The following is a 10,201-nucleotide window of genomic DNA, read 5'->3' as shown; positions in this document are numbered from 1 at the left end:
GAGTTTAATTAACTCCGCGATTAATGACTCGTATCGAGGCGACGGCGATCCATCGGAGCAAATGTTTCGTGCTGTTCTTCCAGCGCAACGTCGTAAAACGGATATCGTTGCGTTTTCATGCGACTCGTGCGCGCGTGCGATCGTAATTAACCGTAATTAACCGTGTTTTCGTGAGTGAGTATTACATGTGAGTGCAACGAAGCAAGCTGAGAAGAGGAAGAAGTGGAAACAACGGTGGAGCAAGCTGTGAGCGTTGGATCAGAACAACAACAGTAGCAACGTGTCGCAGCAGATCGATTGCAAAATAGAGTTGCCTGCAGGGACAAATAATTATATTCATTTCCTGTACAGGACATCCGGTAAATATGAAAGCTGCTGTTTATCCAGCGAAAAAGGAGCTTTAGGCAAGCTCTCAAACCTGTTGAAGCACTTTTCCATAAATAGAGATATATACTGGTTTGTGAAGAACAATTCGAAATGCCTGGCATATCTAAATGATATGTTGCAGCATTTTGAGATTAAAAACTATATTTTATATCAAAAGACCGATAAAGAAGACAAAAAACAGTGGTCGAAAATAAATACAATGTGGGAAGCGTTATGTTTAATAATAAACGATGGTCTATGGAAAAATTGGCGATTTAAACTATATTTAAACCTGAAACCTAAAGCCCAAAAAAAATCGACAGTAAATGAAATAAAAATTAATTTATATATAAACAAAGACAGTTCAAATATTCATTTACCGGAGGATTTAACATCTACAATATATTTATATGAGTCCACAGGCAAGGATTGTAAGAAAATCGTCCAAACACTTAAGGAGTACGTGGATATGAAAAATAAATTTGAAAAACCACCTAGCACTTCAGCTTCAATGGTTAGGGATATGAGTCCTCCTGCAGAAAGTCAGATGCTTCGTCTTTATCCTTCGTTTCATCAATCAGTTGAATAAGCGGGAAATGTACCACAGCCACGTGATAGACCTAGCACTTCAGCTTCAACAATTTGGGATATGGGTCCTTCTGCAGAAAGTCAGATGCTTCCTCTTGATCCTTCGTTTCATCAATCAGTTGAACAAGCGGGAAATGTACCACAGCCACGTGATAGACCTAGCACTTCAGCTTCAACAATTTGGGATATGGGTCCTTCTGCAGAAAGTCAGATGCTTCCTCTTGATCCTTCGTTTCATCAATCAGTTGAACAAGCGGGAAATGTACCACAGCCACGTGATAGTACTACAAAAAATTCGGGGGGATGCTCCCGGACGGTAGGAGCGAATAGACGGCTCATGGAAGGAAGCGCAGGGAATCCGGAGTAGAAGAAAGGAAAAGGAAGGAGGACCTCAGGGGAGCGATGGGATCGACGGAGGAAACATAGAGGAAGAAGAGAAATTGAAGAGAACGTGCCGAACGAGCAGTGAAGCAAGATCGAGAGAACACAAGAAGGAATAGACATATAGGTTAGGACCGAGGAGGGAGGCGGAAAGAGGGGAGGAGAACGATGGAGACGGAGAGCTGCGCAGGCGTGCTGGCGAGAGAGCGATCGGAGGGCTGCAGTGCAAGACGGAAACGGTGAGAGGAGATGGCGCAAGACGCGAGAACACCGACTGCGGCCGAGATGGCGCGGGGTGCCGGCCCCTCCAAAAGAGCGGGTTGGCACTACTGCGGGGCGTCGAGGCGCAGCAACGGTGCAGACGCGAGCGACAAGCGCATGCGCAGAGTGAGGCTGGGAGGAGAGACGAGACGGCGCTGGGAGCGGGCAGGGCTGGCAAGCCTGAAGAGGAGCAATACACCGAGAAGGCACACGCGCAGAGCGAAGGCGGGAAGAGAGATGGCGCTGGGAGCAGGCGGGGATGGCAGACCTGAAGGAGATGCGATGAAGCTGGCGTACTGATGGAATGCGCGGAAAACGAGAAAGACATAAGCGAGAGGTTAGAGATAAAAATAGAAGTAGAATGAGAAAGAGGAACGCCCCGAAAGAAAAACGGATAGAAAGTAAGTGAGTAATGTAGATAAAAATAGAAGAGAAAGCGGAGAGAAAGAGCAGAGGCAGGTAAAGATAGAGAGACAATCACAAGCACTAACAATTTTCAATGCAGTGACAGGAAGGGAGAGTACGACGAGGACCGAACAGAGGACGGAGGAAAAGGACTGGATAAAAGAAGTTATAAAGGAAATAAGGGAGGTAGGACAGAAGATAGAGCGGCAGACCAGAGAAATGGAAGAGATGAGAAGACAAATGGAAGGGATGGAGAAACGACAAAGGAAGAACGAAAAGAGCAAGGAGCAGGAAGAGACAGAGGAAGGAGATTCGGATGAGAGCAATGAACGATGGGAAGAAGAGACGGAAGAGGCGAGGGAGTGCAGCGACGGAGCGGTAAAGGGGAAGAGGGCGGTAGAAGAGGAAGAAGAGTGCGGCGTCGAAGGATGGAACGAGGGAGCATGGAGAGAAAGCTGGTGGAAAGAGATAGAGAAAGAAGAAGAAAAGGAAAAAGAGAAAAGGAAGAGGAAGGAAGAGGCAAAAAGAAAAGAGGTCAGAGAGAGTGATGAGGAATTAAATAAAAGAGAAGAGGAAAGAGACTACAAAGAAAGAAGTGAGGCCAGGGGAGACAAAAACGAAAGAAAAGTCAGAAGCAAAGAGGAGGAAAGTAAAAGCGAGAAAGAAAAGGCACGACGAACAGCAGAAGACATGGAGGAGGAGGTAAGAAGAAGAAGAGAAAAGAAAGAAAAAGAGAAGGTTCAGAAAGAAGAGAAAAAAAAAGGAAGAGAAAGAGAAAAGGAAGAGAAGAAGCTTAATATGGAGAAAAGTAAAAGGAGAGGGACCGAAGGAAAGAAGAGAGATAATTGAAGTTATTATGGAAAGAGTAACAGGAAGAATAATCCCGGTAAGAGGAGTAATGGAGGCAATGGGAACGGACAAAAAAGAACTGATGTTTATGGAGCTGGAGGAAGAAGAGGATAAGGAAGAAATAATTGAAAAAAGCGACGAAATATGGAGAAGATAGGAAGTAGGTGTAGATGAGGAACTGACAATGGAAGAAAGAGCGTACAGACATAAAATGGTAAAAAAGGCGAGAGAAGAAAGAGCGCAGGGAAGAGCAGTAGTAGTGACCAATAGAAGGATATGGATTGATGGGAAAGAGGTAAAGTGGGACGAAGAGGGAGAGAGATGGAGGAGGATGTAAACCGACAAGGAAGAAACCAAAGAAGCAGTGAACGGATCAGAAGGAATGAGAGGAAAGAAGTCGAGAAGGAAAACACGAAAGGAAAACCGGGAAAGAAAAACAGGAAGGAACAGAAAAGAAAGTCACAGGAACCAGTAGGACCGGAAGAAAAAGGGGAAGAAACGAGCCAAGGGGGGCATCTTGAAGCTTGAATTGTTTAGAGTCAATATTGCGTATGGCAGAATGTAAAGGTTTTTGGGAACGTTTGAATTGTATAGAGTCAATATTGTGTATGGCAGAATGTAAAGGTTTTTGGGAACGTTTTTACTAAAAAAAAACGCCTTTCCAATCCCGGAAGGGAAGTGAAATAAAGACTTATCTATCTATATATATATATATATATAATTTTAACTTACAGATTTCATTTATATACTTCTGCAGATTTTTTATTTCAAAGGCTATTTATTTTTACAAAAGTTTTGGTTGTTTAACATATTTCTTCAGAAAAAAATATTTCTAATTATGTTCTAATTAAAGAGAACATATATTTTGAATGTAAAATAAAAAATCAATTTACAATAATAAAGTAATAATAATTTATTACAATAATAAAATTTTGAAAAGGAAGAAATTATATTATTTCTTATTTCTATTATATAATTTTGTTATAAAGTATTTTTTAATTTTTATTTAATTTTTTCAACTTTTATTTAATTATTATTATAAATCTCAAAATCTTAAAATATATACGTTTTGTAATTGTTCCGATAATACATTTCATTACATTAACTGTGTAAATTTTAAATCTTCTTAATTAATCATAAAAAGTAATAGATATATTTTATAAAAATAAATATTACAGTGCAGCGGATAAATTACCTGAGTTTGACAACTTAAATGAAATGGATTTCTTATTAACATCTAATGACGAATTGGATAATATTCAGTTATTTGATTCAACTGTGTAAGCATAATTTTAAACATTTTTTAATGTTAAAAGAAATTCTGATATTTTGTATCTACATTTATATAAGGTGTATACCATAAACGTATGGTATTTTAAAGTAATGTCAAATAAAAACAAACATATTTCTGGTATATTTATTATTGGTATATTTTATTGTAAAATTATATTATAAAGTATACGGCTAAAGAAGGTTCTCACACAAAATTATCAAATTTCTACATACGTATCTTTAGGGCCTGCTTCATTAACGTCGGTTAATGAAGCAGGCCCTAAAATCCTAAGTATATTTTAATTAAAAATAACATGTACTTTTAATGTAAAATATAGAAGACTGATTTACATTAATAAAATAAATTAAAATTTTAAAGGAAGAAAAATTAAACTACATTTTGTCTCTTTTTTCAATATAATTCTGAATGAAGCATTTCTCAATTTTTGTACAATTATTATCAGGCTTATCTCAAAACATATTTATAAAATATACTGTAATTAGCCTATAAAAAAAATACTCTATAATTATAATTATAACTTAAATATTCTTGATCATTTTATTACTTTTATAGTGAAATAATAGGTTTCGTTGATGGTATAGAAGCTCCTCGGATTGTAGGAACTAAACAGCAGTATAAAATTTTTAAATTTTTCTTAAATAGCGGTAATGGGAAACGTATCCAAATAATGACCTGGAATGATGAAGTAGATAAAGTGTTATCTCATATAAAGTTAAATTACGTAAGTGTTCTCACTATTCGCTTCACTATTCGCTTTTTGGTTCATAATAAAAATGATATTTATATTTAATAATATGGATATATATATATATATATGAGAAATTTTCAAAAAATTATCACAAGCAACAAAAGGGTGATTTTTTAGAAGTTATAAAATAAAAATGACAAAAATAAGACTTGAATTATATTAAAAGTATATTTTTTCGCTGATATATTATTTGATTAGTTAATTCTTGGTCAATTTGAAAAATAATTTCTTTTTTATAAATAATACACACACACACACACACACACACACACACACACACGCACAAGCACACGCACACACACACACACACACACACACACACACATACATACATACGTACACACGTACAGACAGCGTCATTAATGCTCTTCGTCTCTTTCTAAAAGAAACAGAAAGAGACGAAGAGTGAGTTTCCAAAACGCATCTAATTTTGGGGACCAGGTATTAATGACACCGTCTGTACATACATATATACATGTGTTATATGTCAAATAATTATTGAATTAATAAATAATTAATTAAATTGTTTTATAACAGATTATTCATCTAGACGGAGTACAAGCTCGTCCACCTAAATCAACTCAACTTAATAATGGCAATGTACCTTACGTACTACAAATTCGTTCGAATACAATTGTTTCAAGTTTGGGAAAATATTATGTTCGTCAAATGTAGAACCAGCGTGTGTTCAATTCTCCGATGTCTTACAACACGTCAACACATGTCAGTAAGTTTTGTAGTATCAATTTATAACATAATGAGACATTTATGCTATAATGCATTTATACTTATAATAAGTTTAGACTGATAAAGTGTATAACAGACAGATAAATAGTGACAAAACAGTCCATCGGTGGATTTTATACTTAATAATATTTATCTTATTTTAAATATATTAATATTAAATATTTACAAATAAATAAATATGTATATATAAACATATTTATTTATTTATAAAATAATCAAAATATAAAATATAGTTTCTTTTTAACACTTTCTAAATATCTATTTTTTAGTCATAAAAGGTTATATCAATTGTAATTAATCTTCAATAATTTAATTATACTATATTTTATTCTTTTCCAAAATAAAATACTAATATTTGTTTCTAGAAACTTGAAAGTATATTCGTAAATTTTTTGAGATTTTTTGAATCACTTTAATAAGTAGAAGAAAAAGTAGTCAGACACGAAATATTCATGATAATCAGGACAGAGTTAAGGCTATAGACTTCTCTCTTTTTTCAATTATCTAAATATATATCATAAACAAATAATGTACTTTCTTTTTGTAGCAGCCGAATAAGAAGAGTAAACTGGATTAAAAAGATATTCTTAGATTAAAAGAAATAATATTGTTGAAGCGTTGCCGTCGGCAACCCTAAATTTCGCGTTTAGTGACTCGCGCGGAACGTTGGCGGATCGCGATCGTTAGCATGTCAATATTTCGCGCGACTCACCTGACTCGTGCTGCCCGCCCGCGGGTGGCCCGCCCAATTACTGGATCTATTGGTACTCGCTCGCGCCGCAATTCGCAGGTGCGCGAGCCGGAAGAGTGCCGGAGCACTCATCGCTAAATCGTCAGAGAGGACACACCAGCCTCTAACACACTCTCATTTCGGAGGTGATCGAGTCAACACTCACATTTTTGGACATCGCCGAGTCGACTCGCTTATCTCGTGCCTTGCTTGCTTGCCTCGCCTGCCTGCACTTGCTTGCCTAACTCGTTTGCCTGCACCTTTGCCTGCCTGCTTGTCTTCCCGCTACCACGGAGGATTCGTCAGCCCCAAGGAGGAACGTGCGAGACGAGAAAGCACCACCCGAGAGGGCATCGGGCAACGAACGGTGAGTCGCTTGCTTTCGTTTTGCGTTACGTTACATATCGCAAGGGGATTGCTCCTCTGATTCTACGAAAACCAGCATTTAGACCAATTCGCGAATCCGGGGACGGTCTTACACCTCCCCCCCCCCGAACACTTTGCTTGTTCGCTAGCCCTCTTATTAAAATTTGTTTTATATAAAGCGAACAGCTTTAACTTATTGTTTATAAATATTTAGTTTATCCTACGGTGATCGGACGGCCGTTGGAAGGCTGGGGGCCAGATGGGGCCCAAAACTACGTTTCTAGAAACTTCTAGAAAACCTCCCCCCTTAAGACGCGTAGGAAGTGGTGAGAATCTCGCGCGGGGAATTCTGACCATTTTCGGGTATAAAAAGAGCGGAAAACGCCGCGGAGCGACACATCGTTTTTAGCTTCGGCTTCATTAAGTCACATAGTTTTAGACTGCGATTCTGTTACTTCATTCTCGACTTAAATCATTTTTCTAACTCTTACTCAATTCCAGACAGTCACTTTCCGACATTCGACTATACGTTCAAGTTCGAGCATTCGTGCTCGATTCTGGGACTTAAGTTCGTATTCGTATTCGTACAGTTTTGTATCGAATGCTTATAACCAATGACGATTATTTGAAGTAGCCAATAAGAAATTAAAGTTACGTCCTCGTCCTCTACATTTCAAATCGAGTTATCATTGTCACCTTGGCTCTTATACGTAGAAGACGTATTTATTATTGTTGTCGACTCCGCTTTCATATTTCATCAGTTGGGCACCTCATAATGTATATCACAGTAAAAGTATTCCTAATAATTGCCATTTTGATGAATTTAGTTCCATTAACTTCAGGTAATTTAATCCCTGTACTTTTGCATTTTAAGACCGCGCTTCACGCACAACTCAGTTTGTATTAAAATCTAAGAATAAAGGTAAGATAAGTTTGAAAAAGGAATAAGCTTAAAATCTGGGATCTCGTCTCGTATTTAAATTCTTAATCAATCACTCCTGAGATTCGACTCGCAGTTCTCGTTGACAAAGAGCGTGGCAAACTGGTACTTTCGCTGCCGAAAGGCGTGGCGATTATAGCCCGGGAGGTAACGACACAAAAATGTCAGCGATTTGATTAGTCTTGGAACAAAGTAATTTCTCTTGTTTTAGTAGTGTTGTTGATGAAATGCAGAGTCTGGCTGCGCTCTCTCGCTGGAATGGGCGTTGCGGCGCCTTTGATCTTGTCGAAAAAACACTTATGTTGGAAGAATTTGATTAGTGCTGAGCTTTTATATATTTATTGTTTTTTGTATAAAAAATGTTTTAGAAAGTCTGGCATGTAACCGACACTGGAAAATGAGTCTGGCATCCTCCCAAAGTCGTTGTAAAAAGTCGATTTGTAGAATCATTTGATTAGAGCTGTAACTTGTCAAGATGGTAGTTTAAATATATAAAATTATAAAAAAATAAGTCTGGCTACTTGTACTGGCTGGAAAATTGGTCTGGCACCCCTTTTAAAGTCGTCTGCACGAGCGCGCCGGTAGCTCGTTGCCCGCTGTATCTCTAAATATTATTAACGCATTACTTATTGAAAAAGATTTTACTTGTCCAAAAAGAAAAAACGTAAACGATTTCGTGCTTATTAGTAGTAGAATGATGTGTAATTAATTATGTAATAATCAGAAATAAAGTAATTTAAAAATAAAACTATATTTAAAGTAGTCAACATTATGCCTATTTTAAACCTATTCCTGCCGACTTCGACATTGATTATCCTAATTACAATCAGATAGATAAAAGTGATCCTCGTTACGAAACTTATAAACTCCGATATCATACCTGCAAGACGAGCATGGAAAGTCGTCTATCTTCCTCATCTTGATCTTTGTATTTTTCTTTCATATGAATTACTTATACGTAATTAATATGATTATGAGATACAAATAATATATTGTAATTTTATTAGAATTTTTTGAGAACCTAGAAAAACTTTTTTTAGTTATTGAAACTCATTAAACATTCGATACAAGTGATTATCATAATTATCACGTTTCATTGGTGCTTCCTAAATTTATCTCGCAACTTGCGGTGATCAAATATCATCCAAATAATCCTCTATATCCAAATAATCCACTTTAATCAAATTTCTCGGTGTGCTCCCATAGTGCCAAAGTAGACGTTGGGGTTTTAGCCGGTAAGAGTCCGGCATAGCTCCCGGCCCATCCCCGAGGGCCGCGGCCGGGGGAATCCATGAGAATTTCCCTACCGTCAACAAAAAAAAAAAAGGTTCTTTAAGAATCGGGTATTGGCGGACCGGCGCACTACAGTCTATTTCATTCAAGACCAATCAAGCAAAAAATTAAAGACAAGTTCTGATGAAAATACATAGGCGAAAGAAATTATAACTGGAAATATGATTACAAACAAGGCCATATATTTTTTAATTAAAAAATTTCTGCCTCAAGAATTAAACAAAATTATCAGAGTCTGTATGCCGGGTACCTTACTTACAATTATGTCAGCATGGCATTTGAATGCGCCAACATCGGCAATAAGAAGAAATCTCCAAAATGTAAACTACTGTATTATATGTGATGTCATAAACCGTCACTTTTCTACAGTTATACTAAAAACGCATGCAATTTCCAAGCACTGTATAGGTTGTGTCGTAATGGACTCCTACCCATATAGAAATACCAGTCTTTGCAACAGCCCCAATGCTCGGTCCGATTCAGGGCAAGCTATGATTAGCCGATGCTTGGTGCCCTATATTGGCCCACACGTGGCATATGATCGGATGCCATTAAAATTGCTTTTCGTTTTTGGTGTTCACACGGTTCACATCCGCGTGCTAGCTTTTCAATTTCTCGCAAATATGTCGCAAATTTATCACAGCAAAACCATTGATATATATTTCTTAAAAACACGTATTCCGCGATACCTGTTCGGCCGAAGGCGCGTCGCGAGGGCAATCGCGCGAAAACGATCATATTTTCGCATTTCGCGAATATCGCAGATATCTACCAAGAGTATTAATACGCCTATTCGTTAGAATGCGAAATAATCGTAATGAAAAGGCGAGCATGTAATATTTCTTAGTTTCTTACTCGAAGCTCGGAAAATTCATAAGCGCGAAGTTAAGAGCGGGACGCGTAGCGAAAGTTTCCGCGCGGGAGACGAAACCAGCGTCTGACCAATCGGATTCGAGTATGCGCAACAATTTAGGGCTCAGTCCTTATTTACGTCCTCGTCCTCTAAATTTCAAATCATTGTCGTTCGGTGTGTCGTACGTGTCGCGTAGTATATAGAAGTCGCAAAAAAAATTTTAGAGTAAAGAACCATCAAAAACTAAAAAAAATTAATAGCAGCATACAATGTGGCAAAATTAAAAATTGTGATAAACAAAGTAATAGTGAAGATATCGTAAATATCGTGGATGATATCGTAAATTTAAATAATGTTTATGAGGTTATATCTGACGTTGG

General features: G+C 37.4%; 2 protein-coding genes across 2 annotated transcripts; both read left to right on the top strand.

Annotated features, from left to right (window-relative positions):
- The first annotated feature begins 1,889 nt into the window (after positions 1-1,889).
- On the top strand, positions 1,890-3,577 carry LOC139818843 (uncharacterized). Its single transcript, XM_071787827.1, has 2 exons — positions 1,890-1,997; positions 2,102-3,577. The coding sequence occupies exons 1-2, from the start codon at positions 1,901-1,903 to the stop codon at positions 2,848-2,850; spliced, it is 846 nt and encodes a 281-aa protein (XP_071643928.1). The 5' UTR covers positions 1,890-1,900; the 3' UTR covers positions 2,851-3,577.
- LOC139818536 (uncharacterized) lies at positions 3,135-5,627 on the top strand. Its single transcript, XM_071787264.1, has 3 exons — positions 3,135-3,145; positions 4,697-4,865; positions 5,430-5,627. Exons 1-3 carry the CDS (start codon positions 3,135-3,137, stop codon positions 5,565-5,567), a joined length of 318 nt encoding a protein of 105 aa, XP_071643365.1. The 3' UTR covers positions 5,568-5,627.
- The last annotated feature ends 4,574 nt before the right edge of the window (positions 5,628-10,201 follow it).

The sequence above is a fragment of the Temnothorax longispinosus genome, chromosome 9 (assembly GCF_030848805.1).
Source record: "Temnothorax longispinosus isolate EJ_2023e chromosome 9, Tlon_JGU_v1, whole genome shotgun sequence".
Lineage (NCBI taxonomy): Eukaryota > Metazoa > Arthropoda > Insecta > Hymenoptera > Formicidae > Temnothorax > Temnothorax longispinosus.
Note: the sequence above shows the minus strand (reverse complement) of the source record. Positions and strands in the feature narration are given on the sequence as shown.

What these genes read in the sequence shown, in the direction of transcription:
- LOC139818843 (XM_071787827.1), top strand. Translation starts at nt 1,901, where the DNA reads ATGCGCGGAAAACGAGAAAGACATAAGCGAGAGGTTAGAGATAAAAAT. An exon ending in GAAAGAAAAACGGATAGAAA is followed by an intron (nt 1,998 to 2,101) that starts GTAAGTGAGTAA and finishes TTTTCAATGCAG; the next exon opens with TGACAGGAAGGGAGAGTACG.
- LOC139818536 (XM_071787264.1), top strand. An exon ending in CTCATATAAAGTTAAATTAC is followed by an intron (nt 4,866 to 5,429) that starts GTAAGTGTTCTC and finishes GTTTTATAACAG; the next exon opens with ATTATTCATCTAGACGGAGT.